This window comes from Clarias gariepinus, chromosome 19 (genome assembly GCF_024256425.1).
Source record: "Clarias gariepinus isolate MV-2021 ecotype Netherlands chromosome 19, CGAR_prim_01v2, whole genome shotgun sequence".
In the NCBI taxonomy this organism is placed as follows: domain Eukaryota; kingdom Metazoa; phylum Chordata; class Actinopteri; order Siluriformes; family Clariidae; genus Clarias; species Clarias gariepinus.
Genome location: NC_071118.1, coordinates 16,208,456 through 16,234,162, shown reverse-complemented (window position 1 = coordinate 16,234,162; position 25,707 = coordinate 16,208,456). Strand labels below are relative to the sequence as shown.

The 25,707-nt window shown below is 37.7% G+C and overlaps 1 protein-coding gene across 2 annotated transcripts in view; it reads right to left on the bottom strand.

The window, feature by feature from the left end:
* The window catches only part of ppp2r2bb (protein phosphatase 2, regulatory subunit B, beta b), a 46,145-nt gene that overhangs the window by 17,954 nt on the left and 2,484 nt on the right, over positions 1–25,707 (bottom strand). Inside the window, exon 1 of one of the 2 annotated variants that reach the window (XM_053479194.1) lies at positions 10,260–10,487. The exons of the other annotated variant lie outside the window; for it this stretch is intronic. Coding sequence (XP_053335169.1) covers positions 10,260–10,329 — 70 coding nt within the window. The 5' untranslated portion in view covers positions 10,330–10,487. Of the gene's footprint in view, positions 1–10,259; positions 10,488–25,707 lie in introns of those variants that run through there. 2 annotated transcript variants of the gene reach the window in all.

Genomic DNA, 25,707 nt, shown 5'->3' with positions numbered 1-25,707 from the left:
GCTGCAAATTCAGCATTTGGACTCAATGCTAGATTTTTAATCTTCTTAATTCTTATAAAATAATAATAATAATAATAATAATAATAAAATAAAAAAGAAATATGCCCAACTGGCTATAAAACTTTACAAATTTAATTCACAAAAATAAATGTCTTGTCTGAATACTTATGAACCTGACTTGATACTATGCTTCTACCAGCTCATCACATATAGAACTAAAAAATATATATAAAAAAAATCACAAAGCCAGCTATAAGCATAAAGGCAGCCAGATACCCAATAGTTGAGAGCATCCTTGGTAACAAATATTCATCGTACCCTGACAGATGCTTCTGCTCATATTATTGCATGTAAGCACTAGAGATGGCACATTCCAGTGTTCTATCACACATTTAATATTCTCTGTATTACAGGTGAGATTGAATGGTGCTATCGTTCATGTAAGACCTAGGACTGAGTGGATGGAGATAATGTGTCAGACACCAGGAATAAAATTAAAGTCCAGAGAAAAGCAAAGACCGGGATAGAATAGGTACAGGCCATGTCATTAATCATAAATATGAATATTAATATGAAATAAATAATATGAAATATGGTTTCATTATAGCTCACTTAAAGGCCACCAGGGATATGGCAGGAATTAATAAAAATAACTAATGCTCTGATTATTTGATCAAAAGCCCTGAGGAAACTGAAAAGCAAAGCTGACGCAGTTGACTGAATAGGCTTAAAGAGAGATAGGAGATGGTCAGATAGGGATCTTATCATAAAGATAAAGCTGATGTGCTTTGGTGGACCACAATGCAGAGACGGCAACACTGCTGTCAGGAAAATCCTAGCAGGCAGTGGGAAAAAATACCAAGATCTTGTTTTATAGCGACTAATCTGGATTAAACCTAATAAAGACAAACTGTCCAGACAATGTGTCTACATGTATGATGTACAGAACCATTTCTACTGTTGCAAAGATCAAGAGAGAGAAAGGAGGTATAAAGTAGATAATGTTTGTACATTAGAAAAACTTGCTTCTCCTACGAAAAAGCTGAGAAGTTGCAGATGGCAAAGTCCTTTTTTTTTGAGATGCTAGTTTTAGGTACTGTTTGTATGCTGTTGTTTTTTTATATAATTATAATAATAATAATAATTATTATTATTATTATTAATAATAATACAAATCTACCTAATCTAACAAATAATCCATTACATATTTACTTACATACAACCTTCCCTAATGCAACACCTGCCATTAGTACAAAGCCAAAACTCTGACTCTCATTACTTCTGTAAAAACTCTAATATCTAAACCTGGAGCCATACACATTTAGTACGCTGCTCCAGAATGCCATCCATGAATGATGGTGAGAACAATAAAATCTGTGAATATCTAAACGGATCAAGCTGTGTTCCTGTGTTCACCCACCTCCCCAACACCACCACCTGCTCCCTCTGTCACTAGACTGAGCACATCATGCTTTGGAGGATTTTCGTGTTGGAGGGAATAACGAATGCGTCTCCTGGGGCTGGAGCTGAAATATTTTTTTAATGAATAAATCTGATGGAATAGAGTGGCTAGGGGGTTGTTTGGCTTGGCTTGGCACCTATGCTTCGTTTCCCAAGTCAATGAGTACCAAGTGCTGCTTCCAAACCTATCTTCCAGAGAGATTGCATTGTGGGTCTGTTGTGAGAAGCCAATAGTTTGATTATAGGTCTTTACTTTCTCTCTGCTTGTTTGTTAAAACTGTCACAAGCTGTGTTCGACTTGCATAGTTTTGCTGCCTTTTACTTCAATTTTGCTTAATTTATGTATGCCTATTAAAATAGTATATCACCATACACTATCACCAACTGTTTTTCATACATACTAGACCCTCTTTTTATGTAAATAAGCATTGACATGACTCAAATGTAACGTTACACCTCCTGCTGAACACTCCTTTGGGTGTCACTGGTTCAAGGACAGACATGGTTTCAGGCTCTACCATATTTAAGGGAAAGTTGTTGCAGTAACAATAAAACAAACATACATTTAGAAAACTTGTGGAATTATAAAACCAACAGACCAAATACAGAGAGTATGCATTCTCTGTTCTTCAATATTTCTGTCTGAGGCCTTTCCCCTGCATAGAGTGAATTCTCTGTGGCATTATCTTTCTATTGTTCCTTCCAGAACCCCATCAAATAGATGCTGAAAGAAGGGATCCCAGTGAATAGAGGGGGCTGAGCTCGGATGCTGAACTCGGATACTGTAGCTGCACTCTACATTCCACTGCAGTTCTCTGGAGAGCTACAGTACTTAACATAAATAACCCACTGCCTCGGCAGGAAGAGAGAAATCGAATCATTCCCATATAAAAAGAGAAAGAGAAAAAAAAAAAACGTTTTGTCTGGGCATCTATAAGTAAGTTAAAGTGTTGTTTATAATTGAATAATATAATATTTTAGAAACCTTTTAACCATTTGCTGTTCAGATATTTAAAAGGGGCACACAAAAAAAGAGAAATGAATTTTAAAACCAAAACTATATAGTAAGTGATTCAAACTAATCCGGATGTGAAAATGTGTCTCAGAAAAATCCAACCAAAAAGGATTAGAGTTAAAGCAGGAAGCTGTTGCGGCTGTCCCAATCTCCCATCGGAATTCTAAATCCTGTTACAAACTTAAGGGACCATGGATGTGTTCGGAAGTTGTGCGTTGTGTGGATGCTAATTGCCATAAAGGCTCCAAATAAAGGTTAAAGTTTCCTTGTTTTGAGGTTGGGTTATTTATTCAACACTATTTGAATTATTGTATTAAAGTCATTCTAAATGGTGGCACGGTGGCTTAGTGGTTAGCACTGTCTCCTTCGGGGTTCGATTTCCTCCTTGGGGTCTGTGTGCATGTCTGCATGTTCTCCCCACACATGGTATGTTTCCTTTAACATGCAGGTTAGGCTAATCGCTAGTGTGTGAATGTGAGTGTGTGTGTGTGTGTGTGTGTGTGTGTGTGCCATGCAATGGATTGGCACCTTGTCCAGGGTTTACCCAGCCTCGTGCCCCGAGTCTCCTGGGATGGTCTCCAGGCCCCCCGCTACCCAGTATAACAGGACGATGAGTGAGTGAGTGAGTCATTCTAACTTTAAAAACAAGTGTATTACTACACTAATCCAATGTTAGGGGTTTTGCTGGATGGTGTTTATAATCTATCAAGGAGACAGAGTAGATCCATAAAAAACTACTTCACATACAATGACTAGTTGCCTTTTTATTTAATATTGCTAAGGTTAAAAATGTTTTTAGACTAACATCTTGTACTTTTATAGGATAATCTCGATCTGCTTCAGTGAATCCTGCAAAACCAACAAAAACAGCAGCAAGCTAATGTGAATTTAGCGATACTTGGCATTAGTTTTAGGCAAATAAAAATGCGATTACCTGTGACTGATTGCAGCAAATAACGCGATTAATCATGAGTAGATATTTTGATAGCTTGCCAGCACTAATACCTCTCGAACAATTTACATAAAATAATGCTGACACCACTGCATATAATGTGATAAGGTCCAAACTAGACATTACATATGAAAAACATTTTTAGTAATTAATAGGTTTCTTTCTTAGTCTCATAAGCAGTTTGTACTAAGGGTCTGAAGTGAACTGATATGAACATCAAGGAAGAACAAATGGTGAACATTAATAAACCTGCGTGACTCCAGGAGTTGCAGATTTCTGGGCCAGCATCAGTAGGCTGACTACAGCTCCCTATACACTGGCAGTATTCATCTCAATTACACCAACATCTGTGTCCACCTGCTAATCTCTCCATCTCTACTGTGTCTTTATTTCATCCATACACCAGAGGAAAAAGGCACTGGGATAGTGCGCTAATGAGAAACACAGGTGTTTTCCAGATGTCACCATCACAAATTTCTCTGATTCACAGAGGAATTTGTGATGGTGACACACCAAGCCACACCAAGCCTGAAGCAGCAGCTAGTGCTGCTCACCATGAGAGTCACACCACGGGACAATCATTCCAATCTCCTATTTCAGTCAAGTGGAATGAAGTGGTTGGGTTGCTTTGACTTTGATGATCTAGACTCTCGGGGAAGCTTTGGGTTTTATAGGATGTGTTGCAAAGCGATAACACCAACAGTAACATATCTAGCTGGAATCCCTGGCCTTTGCATCTTATTTTTAGCACTGGCAAAGTGATAGATCTGATTTTGAAAGAGATTTAAAAAAAAAAACATATATTAGAAGGAATACAATTTTAATCAATCTTAATAATAATCAATGGAAATCCTATTGTCTACTGATGTTGGTAATGATAATGGTCCTGTGTCTACAAAGGGTATATCCAGGCTAGACATAAGTGATATATGGTTAAATTTTGCTAATAAATTAAAGGACTGCTGTGATCTTCAAAGTTTCAAAAAATATTTAGAAATATAGTCATATTTATAAGGTTAGATTCATGTTTTCCATGATATTGAACGTACACATTTTCTGCAATATTGTGACAATCTTGTGGTGGGAATAATGAATGCATGTCTTTATTCAGCATTTCTTATGCAAGAAATGACATTACTGTGATGTGAGGAAACTTTTTCACATTAAGTCTTTAGAAATATAAGGGATAATGGAAGTATAATGTCCATCATTGAAACAAATCTATTTTCCATTAATGGTCCAGAACCTGATTCCTCAGCATCAGCCACTACCAAGCCATAAAAACCCTTCATACTAATGAGCTCATAAGAACCATTCAAGCAGATAATAGCTAAGTAGAGTAATCCATTTAAAAATGCACAGCTCCTAGAAAGTGTTGCATTATATTATGGGACACAGTCTAACTAAAAAGCTTCAAACCAAATAACTTCTTAAAGCTCTTATTTGCTATTGTAACAGCATCAGCAATACACCACGGTATGAAATACCTAGGCCTCTATGATTTAGGTAAGAAAAAGAAAAAAAGGACCTAATTATATGGATTACATTGGATTTACCTACTCTCTAAAATAAACAAGTAAGCCCTGGTCCAAAGGAGCTTAGCACAAAAGCTCGAGCCTCCTGTGCATTCCATGTGGGTTTGTGTTAAGTGTTAGGAGTGGATAGACCTGAATCTAGAAAATGATTAGGATGGCTATATTTAACCACTGTAATCAGGATCTATATCTGCAAGGCACTGATGTTTCCCTTGCCAGGAAACTAATTTGAATATCTGACTACAATGTCAGCTGTATAATCCAGAGGCTGATCCTCTGTAATAGCGAGAGAAGTGTTGTTCCACAGCTGACCCCCTCTAACAGTGTTGCTCAGTTTTGGTGAATCAGAGGAGGTTAGGCACCTTTAATATTTCAAATGAGTATGAAATGTGTGAGAAAATCTGCATGAATCAAAATGACCAGTTCGTGATGAGATGGACGGTGTAGCCTGATTGGCATTTTCTAACTGCCTATAATGTGTGATTGAGTGTGTGTGATTGTGCCCTACGCTTCATGGGAAAGGCCTGTGATCTTATAGATATAGAGTCTGTAGTTATAGACAGCACGGCGGCATAGTGGAGCACTGTGGCCTTGCATCTCCATGATGTAGGGTTTGGTTCCTGACTCGGCTCGGTGTGTCTCGGTGAGTTTGCATGTTCTTTCTGAACTTGGTGGGTTTCCTCCATGTACTCCGGTTTCCTCCCATAGTCCAAAGATTTCAAACTGCCCGTAGTGTGTGAGTGAGTGGGTGCTTGTGTGCCCTGCAATAGACTGGCACCACTGTGCAAGTCCCCAGGTTGGCTCCAGGCCTCCCATGATACTGAGCAGTATAAGTGTTACTATATTCCACTGAAAGAAGGGATTCAGTGTACTCAGTCTTCACTGGTGTTCAGTGTACTTTCATTGTACTCAGTATAACCTGAGTATTTTTTTCCCCATCCATTCTTATTCTATACCACTTTGTTCAGTAGTTATCTGAGTTACAGGCTCGAATGCAGTCTTTTTAGTGTGAAATGGTTGGTTTCTTTTTGCATTTTATTAATTACTCTGCTGATGTCTTTTATGGAACCTGCAACAGGGGCATACACCGAAATATGAAACAGAAGGAATAGCTGTGTCATACAGTGTACATGCTGAATAGAGAGATACTCAGCATCTTCAGGCTGGTCCAACAAGGTCGTGGAAAAGCAAGGACATCCATTTACACAATCACATTCACACGTCTGTTTTCATCCATGGCTCCTTAAGTAACAGGGTTTAGTATTCTCGGGACATAGACAACAGCTTCCCACATACAGCGAGTGTATCCACATGTTGCACATCTCTTAGTGTTGTAATGCTACCTCTATGTTTTGTTTCATTTTTTTTCAAAAATAGTAACAAGATCCATCTATGCTCCCAAATGATAAATAATAATAAATAGAAACGTTCTATGTTATTTCATCAAAGTAATTTTACCGTTCTAAAATACCCTAATACCAACATCGTCACAACGTCCGTGCCATTGCCAAATTAACATCATCAAAACATTTGTGCATTTTCTTTTAATAATTTTTACGCCATACTTAATGATGCATATTAATTGTTTACTTTTAACTACAAACAAATATTTTTTGCTAGTTGGCTCGTTTTTTTTTTTTTTAAAGACATAAGAAGGCTTCACTGTTCTTGCACAGCATTACAAGTCAATGTGTCTGCAGGACTGCAGGTCATAAACCATGGTCTAGTATATAATCAGCACAGTAACGAAGGAAATATACTTCAAGCCAAGACAAACATTAGTGAAATTTTATTTCTAATAAAAGTACTTTTTGATATAATACAGGCCTTTTCCACTCATATACACCACAATACTGTTCGTTGCATTCAACACTAAAATCGTATTTCATCAGTCTATGCACCAGTGCATAAATAATAGCAGCTTTGACTTATGCTTTTCACTATAACAAACACTATAAAAATAGGTTATTAAATGTCTAAATGGGGAATTACATTGTTCTTTTACCCATAAAATGAAATTATATTGGTAAATTAAATTCAGATTACTTTTTTCAATATTATATTTAATTACTTCTGCTTTTCATCCCAAAGAGTGCATTTACAATGACCTATTCATCACTAAGTGAAATATTTGGTCGAGATGACGAAATGGACTAAAACCATAAATTATACAAACATAGCTCAAGCACATGTATGAAAACAAATTTTAATAGAATAGCTTTTATTAGCATTATAGTTCTGCCAACGTAAACTCAATCTTTCTGGTAAACAACCCTGCTGTGTCTCACGCTGCGGAGAGACAATGGGACGCTTATTAATTTGCTCAACAGCTAAAAATAAAAATGCAAACTACAAACACGGCTTTAAGTCCATTTTTTACTCTACAGCAAGTCAGTGTCTGGCATTACACTCCTCAACATACATTAGCTTAATCAGGCATGATGCGCCACATGGCACACAGACACTGTTATTTGTAGCTGCTTTAGATCAAGGTAAAAAGTTATTTCCCTTTACAGCTGAAATAACGATTTTGCACAGTTACTCTGTTTTTGCAGGAAATGGAAAGCATAATGTTCTTAGGTCAGCCAGATCCCTGGTTCATAAAAAATACGACGTTTCATAGCAGTTTATTTATTCTCTCCACCAGCCCCCCCTGTTTTCTTTTGTCATCCTCTTCCCTCTGAACTGCTGTGCGATCCCCGAAGACCCAGCCTTATTTAAAGCTCCTGCTGAGGGCAGAAGTGTGCAGAGCAACTCCCAAGATAGTTTCATCTGGAAATTGCACTTGCTCAATGTCGAAGCGTTTAGTGTTGATGTCCTGTTAAGATCATTTTTTTTAATCTAAACATGCATTAAATGTCACACGTATGAAACTTCTACTAGCTCGCTGATAATTCCACTAGTTCAGTCTATCTGCTGGATACTTGGTGGTTAAGTATGTATTTACTTCCCAGCAAGTGTTCCCAGGAAGCATTGAGGGATAAATCCTGGGATAAGATGTTCACACAGATTAGAGAGTGTGTCTCTTTCACTAATTCAGTACTAATTCGTCATAAAAAATCTTTTTAAGGTTTAACAAAATACTACTACTAGAAAACTCTCAGAGAAATATTTTTAAGCATCAAGTATTGATTTATTTTTCAGACTTTCACTGGGATATATTATCACCATTACTACATGAACTTTTCTATCAGTGTGCTCATAAGGGCTTTTAAAAGTACACTGGAGCCTTTAATGTACTGTATGCTTGCATTTCTTCTGTGCTTTTAAGCTGAGGTTTTCACTTTATGGTTGAAATTTGGACTGGCACAGTCCCATTTCCTCAAAAATGCCGACCACACGACCTTCATCCAATGCACCACAGTCCATTCTTTATGCTTTCTATCAAATAAAAACCTTTTTTTCTGATTAGCCCACTATAAGTGCTTTTCTTAAGGCTACACAGTGGTTTAATTCCAATCCCTTGAGTTCCCATTGCATTGTGACTATGGAAATGCTTTTACTTGAAGATGATGATTCATCACTATCCTTCCTAGTTTTAATAATGCATTTTACAGTACTTAAAGTTTTAGTAGTTTCAGCAATATTCTTAGTCTACAGTAATTAATAAACAGGTACAGTATTTGCTTAGTTAAATCCAAATGGTGACTTTTTTTACATAGAGAACACATACATTATATCCATACACAAGATTAAATCTGGATGCCAGTGTAGTGAAGCAGCGTCAGTTGTGATTGAGAGACAGGAAATCATGTTTGTAATTTATTGTATGACTGCAAAAATGATGTAAACAAGACTGAGCAGAGGACAGGAGCCAGAAAGCAAGGATTATGGAAGATTCTAATCCCCAGGTGGGAAGCCTGTCTCTAGGTCACTGGGTGAAGCAAGGCCAGTTGATTTAGAATGAGCTGTACTAAAATGTGGAACAGGTTGCACTGTGATCCTAAATAGATCCTACAAAATAATTTAATGCTTTACAGAACTGAATATGTGGCTATATGAAATGTGAGCCTGTGTCATTTAACATTATTGCAGTGGTCAAGCACATAATTACTTCCATCCATTATCTATACCTTGTTTCCTAGGGTCCCAATGGGTCTAGAGGCTACACCAGGTAACCTAAGGCACAAGTCAGGGAACCCCCTAAATAGGGTGCAAACACATTGTTCGGCTCGAACACATATGCAAACACAAACTGCACTATGGACAATTTTACGATTATACAATATGGAAAAAAACATAAATCAGCCTACACAACTTGTCTTTGGACGGTGGGAGGGAGCCAACCAAGCACACAGACCAGAGGCAAGGTTTAAACCCCCACTGTACCTGGAAGTACAAGGTGAAAGTACTAACCATTGAGGCGCCATACTGACACATAATAACAAAAAAAAAATATTAACTTACCAGTAATTACACACTTTTACTAACTACATGTTTCATTATAATAATTACTTCAATTCCTTTAACTTCCTTCCTTTTTCTATTTTTGATTTATTTATTTAAAATAGCCCAAGCAATACCTTTTTTAAATTTGACCATCACTTTCCAGCTCCTCTTTTCCATTGGTATGAAACAGATTCCACTTACACAGCAACATTTAAACCAGACAAATTGCCAAGACTCATCTCCTCACCCATTAAGGCCGCCACTGGATGTAAGCAATGTAAATTGATTTTTAGGGCGGGCAGACGCAGACATTCATCCTTGGTTTCATTTTTATTTATAGTAACATGAAGGATGGAAATTATAGTAAGCTTCTGTTGCAAGTGGAGGCATGCCAACAAATACAGTCGCACAGACATGGCTTACACACAGACATCACATCACATCAAATCCCCAGCTTATGCAAAAAAAAAAAAAATGTCTCCAGATCAGAACCATGTTGACTTGAATCTGATACCGAGCATGACATTTCTGATCTCTAATTACCATGTTGTATTCATGTTGCAAAGTTGGGCGTGTGACTCAAGTTCAATCTATTAGTTCCAGCACTGTCAACTACTGCATCTACAGCATGCAAATGATTTGAAGCCCTTACTGTATGCACCAGTGTTATTACTCTCAATCTGCTAAGGGTGTAAATCTGACTGTTTCAGAGGTAAACATGCTGGATGTAAGCTATTTCGTACAATAAAGAATTCCACCTAGCAAAAAATTCCACATGACTGCGCTCCTGTCAGGAGATTCTGCCTCTCTGTCACACACTGTGGAGGCTGGAGCAGGCCTGTGGGCGCGCGAGACGACTTGCAAAGGCTGCAATCTAATAGATTGGAATCATCTCAACTTTGACTACCTTCTGTTGCATAATTGTGATCGCGCAGGAAGCTGCTGTTGATCTTGCGGGTGTCTATTTCCTCATCCATGTAGAAGGCGGCGTGGCTGCGAACAGAAAGCGGAGAAACCGGCGTCCATGATCCGCCGCATCGACTCAGATCCGAGGAGCCCGCACGCGCAGCGGCCACACGTCCAGGCGGCACAGAAGAATCTGACGCTGCTCTCTCTCTCTCTCTCACACACACACACACACCTTATACAGCAGAGGAGCGGACCGGCTCGTCTCGCGCTGTCACTGTTTCTGGGTGTGTCAGTGTCGACTAACGAACCGCGACTTATTTAACGAAGACCGACTGGACCGAGCACCCCGCCATACATCCGTAATATGAGGACAGATGTGTGCATCTGTGCAGGGAGGGGAGTGTCAATCGGCGCGCGCTGCTGCAGTCTGCCTCGCACTCGGCGTCCTTGGCTCCGCCCACCACCACCGCGCGCGCGCCTCTCTCCCGCAGGATGGTGAGGGCGCGCATGCGGGTCTCAGTGCTGCTACACAACTTCACATGACTACACAGGTAGCAGAGTTTCTGTCAGTTCCCCTGAACAAAGAGAAACTTCCTGCTCTTAGAAGCATCTATCCTCTTCCTTCACATCCAAGAGATGAATTCACCTTTTTAGGAAGGTAAATATTTTGTTTTCTGACACACTACTGCTTAATCTATGTTGTTTGTCCAGAAAGCCACACCCTTAATATTTCCTTCAACCACATTTTGCTTTGGTGTGGTATCCAATTTAATATAATTCCTTATGCTTCACAATTTAAGTCCTGGGATATGCCTCTGCCATCAGGAAAGAAAAAAAAAGAACCCTTTGATGTGACATCCTGGTCATTCAGTATATTCAGGTCATGATTCAATTGAACTCAAAATGACTTCAAGATTACTTGATTTTCTCACATTAAAAAGCTCTCTTGTCGGTCTGTTCTGGTCTTTTGTTTGTCTTTATTCTTTTTAATAACAAACACAGTCTGCACAGGAGAAACCCCAGGGGTTAAAACAAAAGCAGACATCCAGAGCTATTAAATAAGAATCAGTGTAACAAAAAACAACGGTCAATCATGTTCCAATGTTTTTGATATCTTAAAAATGTATGGGTCAAAAGAATGGCACCATGCATTACGTGATTTAACACGTCTAGATGTAAAAACAGGAAAATAACAGCTGAAATTTCTTCTATTTATGCCTTGTGTCATATATATCCTATGATATCCAACCTAAATGTCTTCAGTGAAAAAAGAATTAACTTTGCTGTTTCAACACTTTTTGTAATTTATAATATTATAATCTTATCACTATATTAATGTAGATCAGGTCTGACCAAAGTTCTTAGATAGGGAATAAGCTTGATTTACTTAATTTTGCATTAAAATCAACAAAGGTGATTTAATAGAAATTAAGGAAAAGCCTGAGAGCTCTTTAATCTGCACCCTCAAAAGACAAAAGAAACATTAATCATCTTACTTTTGATGTCCATGTGACTGTGTATAATCCTCAGTTAGGTAATCAATCTTCCATGCTACTGTCTATTGTTCTTATATTTTTATATCTTTACCCCCAAACACATTTTCTTTATCTCTTGCAACCGCACAGCATGCAATATGTTTATCACACCTAGTCTGCATCCACTTCATTTGCATGGGTGGCACTCTGCCCTTTCATTCTAATCCCCCTCCTTTTTACCCAATATTTAAAATAGATGAGTTGGCTCACTTCCTAATAAGATGTTGTGACACATGGAGAAGTTGCTGAAAAGTGTGTGTGGTTTTGTGTAAAGGGAGGTGCGTAAAGTGTGCTCTTGGTGTTTCCAATATCTGGATAATGCTGCTTTGTCATTTCTTGTATAGGTCCTTATTTTTCGTTAAAAATAAAAAATAAAAAACTTGTTTCAGGACCATGGCTAGCAACACCAGATTGAGGACACCAGAGAAGCTGATTAGCACCATAGCCCCTGTGGGACATGCACTTATTACCAATAATCTGGTGGCATCTAAATGGGTCTTAATGGGCACCCTGGTCATTTTTTATTAAAATAAGCGATTGCACTCTTACTAGGTTGGATGTAGTAACGTTTACGAATCATTTTTAACAAGTCAGTTAACTGCATACGGTCAAATATTGGCACGCACGAGATTACATTGTACTGGTGTAGGACATTATGTAGTAGACCTAATAATTATGACTATCAAGGAAGTGACAGTTTAAAAGCTGCAACTTATGTAGTAGCAAGTTTTATGGGAGTGATTTATTGGAGTGCAACAATATTATTTTACTATTGAGCAAGCAGACACAACAACATCTGGAAATTGGCCTTGTCATATACAGATTAAAGATGTGGAGGGGCTTGCATTTGAGGCCATAAAATGCTGCAGTTCCTTTATAATTCTACAGGTGATGTGCTCTAAATTATTTACACACTGGCAGACAGCACAACATCCTGTGTGGTAGGAGCAATTTTTTTTTAGAATTATAAAAAAACCTGAAAAAAAAATACTGGATCAAAAGATTTATAACACCATGAATAATATCGAATAAAGAATTGCAAAACAAATAGAATTGACACCTAGATATCATAATAATATAATATTTTTGTGGTATCTTGCTGATTGCCATTTCTAATTCATATACTATAGAATCTCACAAATATCGCAAAGGTAACACAAAAACCATGCATGTCTCTTTCACAGGCATGGATGTACCTGAATTAAGGCATTATGAACATAAATTTTAAATGACCTACACTATGGGTATGATGTTTTTTTATGTTGTGCTACGTCTAAAAAGGGCTAATTTACAAATCATCACTAGAACAAACAGGTTATGCTGTTAAAAGATGTTAAGCTGTTGTTTGTACAAAAAAAGTCTATACCTCAACACAGACATATATATTAGTGCTAACAAATGATTAAAAAAACAGTAACAAATGATTTACAGGAACTTTTTAAGTGAGTGAAAACATGGACTGACCTATTATTTATTTGCTTTGGACTTTGGTAATAAAATTATGAACATTAGACAATAATTAGACATTTCAAACCTATTGTATGCAAGATGATTTCTAAAGTATCACTGGCTATTGGTCTCTTCAGCTGAGGAAAAAGACATTCCACAAAACGTTCCTTCAATTACTGAAAACTCAGATGATAGATCAGATAATAAGTACGCACTGTCACATGACTTGCAACTTCACTTTTATCATGGTTTAGGGAGAGCAGAGAATGGTTAAATATCAGCATAAACTGAATTATGGATGATATGTGCAGTAAAATAATACAAAATATAAAAGCACATTTTAAAATAGTTAATACTGTGAAGGCTGCGGTATGATTGAGTGCTGATTTGTAAATGGAGGATAGACCTGGGAGAAGTAGGGACTGAAACTTGTGTGGGAGTTTCCTGTGTTTTGTGTTTTAGTGAACAGTGGAAAGTAAAGATGGGGAGACACAAGAGCCACAATAAAGGATGGCAACTACCATTATGCATGTGAAAACTCACTATTTTTCACCCCTTGCTCTTGGAGAGCACCAGGGCTGAAGCAGGCTAAAGCCCAATCCCAATTCTATTTTCTACCCATATAATGAAAACTTGTCATAAAAATCCTTATTAATGGCAAAAATTAGTTACATTTATGGGTCTGCTTGCTCGAGTGAGCAGCCATCTTGAAAATTTCGCTTAGCCCTTCGTTTGAAGTGAGGTCCCGAAAAATCTTTGTTTGGAGGGCTATCTGGCCCTTACCCTTACCCCTACCCCTCCAACCAAAAGAGAAATGAGACACCCCTACCCCTTCACGTGAACGCGCCAAACGGAGGGGTAGGGCTAAGTGTAGGGGTAAGGGGGAGAATTGGGATTGGGCTTAAATGTCTGAGCTTTTTAACTTTACAATCATGAGAGATAAAAGTATGTAAATTGTGGAATTTATTGCAGTCAGTTTTACTTCCATAAACACTGTTTCTCTGCTGCTCACAAACACTCACAGCCTCATTCTATACCGAAAACTGCTCATATATTAGTGCAAAAAAACTACTTCCAAGTAAGACTAATCAGAAAAAAGGCTTCTGTTTACTAGGCATAAAGAATGGACTTTGGAGCAATGGAAAAATGTCAGGTGGTCCAATGAGTCAAAGTTCACCTTGTTACAGAGCGAGTGATGCATCAGGGTAAGAAGGGAAAAGAATGAAATGATGGCCACTGTACAAGCCTCTGGAGGCAGTGTTATGATCTGGGGTTACTTCAGTTGGCCAGGTCCAGGCTCAGTAATGTCATGTGGAAGTAAAATGAAGGAAGTAAAATGAAGTCACTTGACCTCAACGTATTGAATGATCAGGTTATCTCTTCCATGAAGTTTTTTGTCACTGCCGACACAGCGATACGTTGTTCTGGTAGCATGAGGAACTATTTTCACACATGAATTGGCTACCACATTTTGTGCCATGATTAAAGCTAAAGGTGTTGATTTTTTTTTTTTTTTTGGCCTTTTAATGATGGAATATTATAAAGTGAAAAAAAGGGACATTTACCAGAACCTACTTTTTTATGTCAATCTGTAAACATTCAGCCTATTTGTTTACTGAAAAATGAAGAAAACCATATTATGTATTCCCGTTAAATTACATTTACACATTAAAACACTTTGTATCTGATGGTTTTAAAGACATGTCACAGGTGACTCCATCCAAAAATGTTAAACAACAATTTCCTACAGAAAAATCTTTATCAGTGACTTTATTTAAAATAACTACTGAACCTAAATGTTTAAATACATTTCCATTCAGTAAGAAATGCACACATGGACATTAACTTTTTAAGTTGTTAACCAGCATTTATCCAAAGAAATTGAAAAAATATGTAAAACTGAACACAGTCCTCAGTTTCATTAGAAGTCAGTTCTGTAGATCAGTATAGTTACACACAATGAGTGAAATGGGTTTTACTTCATATTCAGAGCGTACATATACAGCACTGTGCTGCTTTTACTGAAAAGAGTGTGCTGATTTCAGTCTTCAGAGGTAGTCTGTCTCTCTGAATTATTATCCAGTGACAACACCAGACATACAGTACAGTACATACAGAAGCAACAAAGTTTCCTTAATGCAAAGTCAGCCTCATAAACACACACACACACACACACACACACACACACACACACACACACACACGTCTTAGTTGTGTTAAAGCACAGCAAAGCAAGGAGACAAAAAAATAAACCCACCCATATTAATCAGTAGTATTCTGCTCTTATGCTGCAGCACCCCCTAAAGGTTAAATACAGGCATTACATTTCCACAATTTACTTGCAACCTGGCTTTGGAGGTTAAAGATGAAATAATATTCTTAGGGGAAAGTGTCACATTTCTAGACTCTTTGAACCCCAGTTCAAGTCTTGTCTACTATGGGTTATATTAATTTGTACAATGCACTTCATAAATGCATGCAATGGACGATCGACATGTACAATTATTTGACAAAGATCTCAGTATACAATTTTGGCTCTGATGTGTACAACCACAAAGATCGAAGCCATTGAATTCATGTTCGCCAATCAATCCACTCGATGCATTTAAATTAGCATAACCAACTAGAAACATTTGGTTTTAAGCACCGTGTTCTTCCGGTGATCTGTTGACTTATGTTGCCATGTCACAACATGGTACCACAGCATGATGCAATATCTGAACATGTAAAATTTAAAAAGTTATGGTTAGCGCAGTCACGTTGCATCTCTAGAGTTGGGAGTTCGAATGTCATCTCTGGTCTGTATGTAAAAAGTTTGCCTGTTCTGTGAGTTTCTTTCATGTACAGTAGTCTGGTTTCCTAGCACAGTCCAAAGACATTTCGCATATACAGTACTGAGTAAACTTTCCGAATTGACTGTAGGGTTTGTCTACAGTCAGTTTATGTTATTCTGTACATCCACATCACTGCTTTGTTTTAATGTGTATTTGAACGTATGTAATTCCTTCTGCAATTCTGTTGTATATAAAATACCTATTATAGTGTAAAGAAAATGGCTCTGCTCAGTTCACATTATATTTAATAATGCAAGCAGTTTTTTGGATGTAAAAGAAAAAGAAAACAAATCTCCAGACAACACTCTAAAAGCCTAATCGCTAAGTAATGTCACTTATTTAGATTGGCATTTCTGATCGTGTGGCATATAAAAACATCACTATAATTACCCTAAATTCCAATTCTACTGCAATTTATTCTGGATTACAAAGCCAGTGTCCCTTTAGAACCAGTGAAGGTGATGTTTATCGCCTTGTGACAGGGACAGAAAGTGCAGATTTACAGTAATAATATCTTTCGAATTAAGTATAAAAAATATAATCACAATTCCACAGTATGAAGTAATCTCAGATTACTCTTTTGTCTCAATTCGAGTGGGTCATTGTGATAATGTACACTAATGTAACGAATAATAATCCTACGGCCGATGCACACAGCTTTTCTCTGAGGACTTGTGACTGCAGATAGGTCAGGACTGGGATTTCCTACATTCTACCTGAGCCTCCATTAACAAACTGGACTCCATATTAACTTAAATACATCAACTGTTATATTGACCTTCTAGCTGCCTAACACACAGTATGACTGTAGATGAATCCCTGCTATCTGTTATCACCCAAATGAGGATGGGTTCCCTGTTGAGTCTGGTTCCTCTCAAGGTTTTTTTCCTATTGACATCTCAGGGAGTTTTACCTTGCCACTGTTGACCTTGGCTTGCTCATCAGGGACAATCTGGTCATGTTGATTCATATACATTCACATTTCATACAAATTTCCATTTTTTTTTTGACTGTGTACAGCTGCTTTGGGCCAATGACGAGTGTTAAAAACGCTATACAAATTAAATGTCAAGTGTATAGTCTATGAAAGAGTCCTGCTACAGTACATTATGGTTGTTCCATTTTCTATTCTTATGTTGTTAAGGTGATGGTAATACTAATATGTGATTCTTGATTTACTAATTATATTTGATATGTAGTCATTTTGAAGGAGGTCATTTAAGGCAATGTTATGAGCTTGGTAACTGAACTGAATTGATGGTGTATTCTGGCAAAGCGATGAAGTTGGATGGAAAACATGATTACCAGCCAAATTGTTTTGTCACATTAATTTTTGAGTCAGGCATTGAAAGAAGCGCTGTAACTGCAGCATAACCATCAGCGACATGTGAAGCATCGCTCACAGGATGTGAAAATACAGCTCTGATGGCTCTCAGTGCGTGCTATGCACCAGATGAACAGATCACTGGGGCATTCAAATTATAATGGACTGCATTTGCATATACATTATGCTTTAATTTCTCTTGATGTGTCACAAATTGACAGACAGACACAGATCAGACATATGCCTGTACAAGCACTGATGCATGGTGCCACTATTTTAGAAGAAAACATCCCTGGCTGTTGAATATAAAAGGAAGCAAAGCAGTATGAGTGAAGATAAGTGGAATGCCATGACACCTGGATCAGTCAGGTTTACAAGAATGGCCACATACTGTAGACTAGTGTCACATACATTACAGTGGCAGTATCCTTTATAGGCTGTTGATGTGCGGGTACAGGCACAGTCAAAAGGTGGCAACATGGTACTCATTAAAGAAACAAGCCAACCAGAACACTCCATTAGTTCTAGAAGGAAACCATCTGGCGGTCCTGCACTCAGTCAGAGCCACACTTAGAAAATCACAAAACTGGCGCTTTATCAGCATGATTTCTGTGACATCATTAATGATGAATCAATCAATTGGGCTGTACTGTACAACAAATTCCACACAGCCAAAAAATGGTTTAACCGTTAAAGGAACCAATTATGCAAAATTCACCATTGGATTCATTTTGGACAGTCACATGTTTTTTATGTTGGACAGTCACATGTTTTTTTTGCATGTGTACATGCAAAAAAAAAAAAAAAAGGAAAAAAAAAAGAAAAAAACACATCGTCTGTGTTTTTTTTTTTCCTCTTTAAATTGCTCTTTTTAAAATGCTTCAGGTTTGCTAGGGATCTTGACATTTACAGAGAAAAAAGGGGGGTAATTTATTAAAGACTCTCCTCCAGCTCTTATGAAAGAAATAATTGTATTAAAACAGATACATATAAAAAAATGACCGTGAAATGGTGGCACAATCAAACATCATTTAAAATTTTTGTTCATTATTATTAAATGTTTTTTATCCTGCATTAAAAACTGCGGGATGCACGGTGGCTTAGTGCTTAGCATTGTCGCCTTGCACCTCCAGGTTCACCAACTAAATAATATTTCATTTTGAACTTGATTAAATTACTATTTATACAGTACAAATAATTTTTTTAAATAACCTGTTTATTCCTTGTTCATTTATTACCTGATTAGTTAATTAAGTGGCAGCAGCACATGAAAAAATATTTGTATTTTTATTGTTATTATAATGTGTGTCACAGTGGTGAAGAACTTTGGCCTCACATGTCCAGGGTCAAGGGTTCGACTCCTGCCTCGGCCTCTGTGTAGCGTGTGAATGAGTGTGTGAGAGTGTGTTTGTGTGTGTGCCCTCTAATGAACTGACACCCCACCTCATGCCCCACGTCTTCTAGGATAGACTACAGGCCACCCGCGACCCTGAATACAGGATAAAAAGGTATAGACGATGGGTGAGTGAGTGGTTAAAATCTGTTTATTATTCAGAAATATTTTAATAATATCAGAGATTATTGCGGAGGCCTTTTATTTAATGTCAGTAGTTTTTATTTTGTAAGGTAATTTGTCAAAGTCAGGTTTTATCTCATGACGGTTTCCCCCAAAGGCCAATTTATTTTATAATGCCACTTTTCATCACAATGGCTTTGTTATGGAACTATGGGTCGGTTGGTTTGCTTCACTCACTTTGCCTGTGGCAGGAATTTGAGAAATCCTCAACTTCTTAATGATGGTGAGAAAAGTGCAGATATCATCTAAAAATACAAACAAAGTCAAATAATGCCCCAGAAAAGGTTTTTGAAACTCACCTGCTATACATCATACACACCCTGTGTGTGAGCAAATCCTAATGACTTCCTACCTAGCATGTGGTACAGTAGGATATTACATTGAAAAAAAAAAAGATTTAAGCAAATTATTGTGGTTGTAGTAAACTTATTACTGGTTATTCAGCCTTGAAAAGGCAGATACTGTATAGTTTATTCAATAATGCCAGAGCTGGAACTACTTCAAAAGATCCAAGACAACTGCTGCACTAATGTTCAAAAGTCCAGTCAATGCATTATTTTTGTTACCACAAATGCCTACATTTACATCAAGAAATCAGTTTAAAACTGTACGGTCACTGAATTACATAGAATCTTCTCCCATCTAGTCCCTTCGCAAAGGATATGCATGGCATCCTGGTGATCATTTGTTGGTTGGTTTGTTAATTCAATTTGAGTGTGAAAAAGTGAAAATAATTGTTACATGAGCAAAAACAGCAATTATAAAATGATTCAGCTCAATTTAAAGGCTTTTACTTATAGTTAAATGATTCTTCTTCCTATTTTACGTATTGTATATTTGTAGAATATCATGATTCGAGAAAAACTTAGTTACATTATGTGTAGAAGTACTAGCTACATGTGACAATACATATTTAAAAAAACAAAAGTTGGACACAGTTGGACATGTGAGCCTCCCACAAACTTGGAAGTACACAGCTGTAAATGATGCACCATCGCCACTAATTTGTTTGCCAGAACAAATACATGTACAAGTACTTCTATTTAAGAACTGGCCAATACTGAGTACCAATACCAGTACCTAAGGTGCCCAAGAATACAATGTGAAGAGAATTTTTCAGAATTCCCCAAATCTAAAGCATATCAACAAACTTGCTTTGCTAGTGTGTGAACCCTAAAACTCCTCTAATGTAGAGCTCATCTCCGTAGCTTCACCTCCTCATTAATCCACTGTACATTTAAACACAGAGCTTAGATGTTCTGCCATGAACAGCCTGCTGATGTTTTTAAGTCAATCAGCTTTGGATGTACATTATTTTTCTTTAACAAAAATGTATGTTTAATTAATTTTAGCAAATACATTTTATCTGGGAGGACACTGCCTCCTCTCTACTGTATATGTGTCGTCTTTGGAGCTCATCAATATTCTTCCATCTGCTTATAACCCACTCATAAATAAAGAGGAGTAAGCAAGTATGAGACCAAGCCCACCAACACTAAAAACAAATGGCCCAGACCACCAATAAATTTGTGGACGGACGGTGGGAGAAATGTTATTTGATGACCCAGGATTGAGGATGGCTTTCCACCAGGACCCTGTGGATACCAGAAGGGTGCAGAAAGTTCACACACAGATGCATCAGCTCATTCAGAATACTGCAGGAAATAAATGATGTTATCTACTGTACAAACGAGAAATGCAACAATCCTAATCTTCAAATGTTACCACACTCAACCCCCAGCACCTTTATAACTCTTGCTTTATGTGTTTTGGTTTGCCCCCTCTGTGTCAACCTCTAAAAGAAGACAATAAAACTCGAAGTTGGATTCTAAGATCCACAATGCAGCTATACGCATGTAATTTATTTGTAATTTCAATGCCAGAAAGACCCTTAAAATATACTTTGAATAGGAAAGAAACCCTTAATAAGAATTATTTCAGACATTTGGCCTTGCGATGACCTTGATCTGTTTGAATCAATTACAAAATCTAAGCACTTCATCAGCATGGTAATTCAATAAAAATATCGGAACATTTAATTGTTTCGTAAAAATAACAAGTTAATGAACAGACAATCCAAAAGTATAAAGTTTGCACCATTAAAATTCAACCAAATTATTTACTCCTGAGCTCTTAGGGAGTTCCGTTAGAATAACACGCACAGGTTCTTACAATCTCCATATGAATATCGTTACAACAGTGACTCAAAATCCAGCGAAGGCACTTCCTCTGTTGTAGAATTGATTTAAGGCTAGATCTTTGTAGTGCAACAGAGAGAACAAAAAAGACTTGTGGTAATTGTATAACCTTTACTTCTGTCAAAGCTTGCTTGCTGCTTTTATCAGCCTAGCTATACAAGGCCTAAGAAGTAAGCTCTGATCTATGTCTACTTCACTTTCCCTCTCTCTCCCCATTTCTTTTTCTCCCCCTACTTCCCAACATCCCATCCCTTGGCAAAGAAAAATCAATGGTCGACACCAACCACACTGCATGGCTGCATTATGTGTATTATGTGCCTACAGAACTCATTCTAGGCCAGGAAAAGCAGCCCACCCACTCTCATCGCATAAAGCCTAAAGCTTCCAGACAGCAGGCTGGCATCAAAACAAAGTTACAGCAGTAACTGAAACCAAAGCCTTTATGAGCTGATCGATCGTGTCTGAGCAGGAGGCGGAGGCCGACGGACCAATAGCACTGGAAGGAAACAAGCCAAGAAATTAGGCATCTACAGCTACAGTTGCAAAACCAGTCTCCAACCTGACCACAATCAGCAGGATATTTCTACAAAGTTGTTTTTTAATTAAGCAATATTACACAAGCAAGAGTGCTGTACATGTAATAGAATGTATGATATAATGTATATCTATATATATATACTGTACATATACATACAGTACATGATATAACATGTGATGAAGCCATGGGCACCACAGCCATTCTATATCCAGCAATACAGCACAACCTCGAGAGTGATACTGGTTATATATATATATATATATATATATATATATATATATATATATATATATATAAATTAATGTGTGGATGTATTTCTTTTTTTATTTCTAAAGTTTTCACATTATGTACACTACCGTTCAAAAGTTTGGGGTCACTTTCTAACTCCATGATCGTTCCTGATTTTTATTTCTTTCTACATTGTAAAGGAATGCTGAAGGTGTCCAAAAAAATGTATTAATCTCCTTTGAACAGTTAATGGTGAGATGTTTCTGCTACTTATGCTCTGTAAAGACTTCATAACGCCTCTAATCTGAGGTGCTGTTAATTGGTCATTTGTTTAGGCTGATAACTCTAATGAACTTCTCGTCTGTGGCAGAGGTAGGTTTTGGTCTCGCCCGCCTGGGATGGCCTTCATGAGAGCCAGTTTCATTATGGTGCCTGACGGATTTTGCAAATGCATTTGACAATACTGTTCTTGCAAGAACTATTACAGAAAGGCTGACCTCTATGTCTTAAAATAACAACTAACTGTTGTTTTTGTTGTTGTTACGGAATTACCTAATTCCATATGTGTTATTTTATAGTTTTGAAATCCCCAGTATTGTTGTAGAATGTAGAAAATAAATCACTAAACAAAAACAAAGAAATTTGCAAGTGACCCCAAACTTTTGAACGATAGTGTATGTTTTGTTTTATTAAACTTTAGATTATTTAATTTATAGCTTCCCATAAGAAAAACATTTACACACACACACACATAGTGAGGTCAATAAGTATTTGATCACCCTGTGATTTTGCAAGTTCTCTTACTTAGAAATCATGAAGGGGTCTACATTTTTCAGTAGACCCCGCATTTCCACTGTGAGAGACACTAAAAAGAAAAATCCGGAAATCACATTGTATGATTTTTTTTAACAATCTACTTGTGAATTACTGTGTCAAATAAGTATTTAATCACTTTCTTATCAGCCAGATTTCTGACCCTCAAAGACCTATTTTGCTTAAATAATTTTTCATAAATAGTCCAGCTACACTCTGCTTATGTTTCTAAATTAGTAGCACCTGTTTAAGGTCGTTAGCTGTCATAAAGACACCCCACTGGGGCCCCACGGAAAATTCTCCTCATGGGGTATCAATGATGCTAAGAATGGTGAAGAATCAGCCCGGAACTACACGGGAGGAGCTGGTCAAAACCGTGAAGAGAGCTGGGACTAAAATGGTTTAAATTCTTGCATAACACGGAAGGTTCCCCTGCTTAAGTCAGCCCAAGTCCAGGCCCGTCTGAAGTTTGCCAGGAACCATCTGGATGATCCAGAGGAGTCATGGGAGAAAGTCCTGTGGTCAGATGAGACCAAAGTAGAACTTTTTAGTTCTAACTCCATTCGCCATGTTTGGAGGAAAAAGAATGTTGAGTATCATCCCAATAATACCATACCTACTGTACAGTGAAGCATGGGGCTGGAAGCATCATGCTCTGGGGGTGTTTCTCTGCACAGGGGACAGGACGACTGCACTGTATTAAAGAGAGCATGAACAGTGCCATGTATTGTGACATTGGGCAAAAACCTCCTTCCTTCAGTCAGAGCATTAAAGTTGGGTCGTAGCTGGGTCTTTAAACATGACAATGACCCAAAGCATACAGCCAGGTAAACCAAGGAGTGGCTCCGTAAGAAGCATATCAAGGTTCTGGAGTGGCCTAGCCAGTCTTCAGACCTAAATCCAATATAAATTCTTTAGAGGGAGCTGAAATTCCGTGTTGCTCAGTGACAGCCCCAAAACCTGACAGATCTAGAGAAGATCTGTATGAAGGAGTGGGCCAAAATCCCTCCTGCAGTGTGTGCAAACCTGGTGAAGAACTACAGGAACGGTTTGACCTCTGTAATTGTTAACAAAGCCTTCTGTACCAAATATTACATTTTTTTTACTCAAGTGATCAAATACTTATTTGACAAAGTAATTCACAAATAAATTGTTTAAAAAAAAAATCCTACAATGTGATTTCCGGATTTTTCCTTTTAGAATTTGTCTCTCACAGTGGAAATGCACCTATGCTGAAAATTGTAGACCTCCATGATTTCTAAATAAGAGAACTTGCAAAATCAAAAGGTGATCAAATAATTTTTAACCTCACTGTATATATATATATACTGTATATGAGAACACAACAAAGCATTTTCAGGTAGCTGTTTCCTCAGTTTGAAATGTAATTAAAAAATAGCACTTAACAGGAATGGTGGAGATCAAGTTGATATCTCTCAGAGAAAGCTGGAAGGTTTGCAAGGCACGTAACGCAGAATTATTATATTACTGCACATGTAAGAAATACACGCACACACATTTTTATTTATATATATATATATATATATATATATATATATATATATATATATATATATGCGTGTATTTTCTTAACCTAACGGTGAAATGTTCCCATTGCTACCGAGTGTACCGAAGCCCAACAGATGGGGGAGTTTTCTTTTTTATCTAATTCTGCATATTTTTTCATCAAACATACATTTGTTACTTGTGCCAATTTCTTTTTATCAGTGCAGGAATTTATTAGACTTGTTTTTGCTGAATTTTGCAATGACTACATAGGAAAGTTTTTCTCTGATGACTCTCCCAGGAAGGTCATGTCTGTGCAGGTGTCGCTGCACAGTAGAACAGAGCACCTTCACTGCAGAGTCTGCTAAATCTTCTTGAAGGTTTGTTGCAGGAATATAAGAATTCTGCATCACGTGCCTTGCAACCCTACCAGCTTTCTCTGAAAGATATCAACTTGATCTCCACCGTTCCTGTTAAGTGCTATTTCTTAATTACATTTCAAACTCAGGAAACAGCTACCTAAAAATGCTTTGTTGTGTTCTCATAGATTTTTCCTGCTTCATAGGCATCAATTCTTTTAATTTTCAGAGTGCTAGGCAACTGCTTGTAAGAGCCTGTGTCTGCCAAGTGTGAGGAGTATATTTACTCATTCACTTACTCACTCATCGTCTATACCGCTTTATCCTGTATTCATCTGGAGCCTATCCCAGCACACTTAGGGTACGAGGCGGAGTACACCCTGGACAGAGTGTCAATCTATTGCAGGGCACACATACACACACTCACTCACACACTACGGACAATTTGGGAACACAAATTAGCCTAATCTACTGCTCTTCGCACTGTGGGAGAAAACCCACCAAACACGGTGGGAAACTCCATGCACACAGAGACAGGAATCAAACTCGGACCCTGGAGGTGCAGGCGACGGTGCTAACCACTATACCACCGTGCCACCTCAAAGTATTTATAAAGCTTTAAAATTTACTTCAGCTGGCCTTCATCTCCCTGAACATCACTCCTTCACAATTTGAGTCCTGGAACAGGCCTGTGCCTTCAGGGATCATTTAGTACATCCAGATCACCAGCAGACTAATTTTTATTGCCCATTAATGATATTGCACATTGCTGATTCTGGACCCGACCAACTGATGCAACCCCAGATCATAAAGCTGCCTCTAGAGGTTTGTACATTTGTACATACTATGCATGATGGGTGCATCACTTGTTGCGCTTCTCTTCTAACCCTGATGCACCTATAGATCTGAAATAGGATCAACCTAAACTCATCAGACCCACATGACCTTTTTCGTCCCAGCTCCCAATCTCCAAATTCCAATCTTTTTGCTCTCTAGCAATCTGAAGTCTTTTTTCTCTGATTAGTTTCACCAACAAGTGGTTTTCATATTATTTTCCAACCACTTTCCTTTCACAAAGTTGATGGT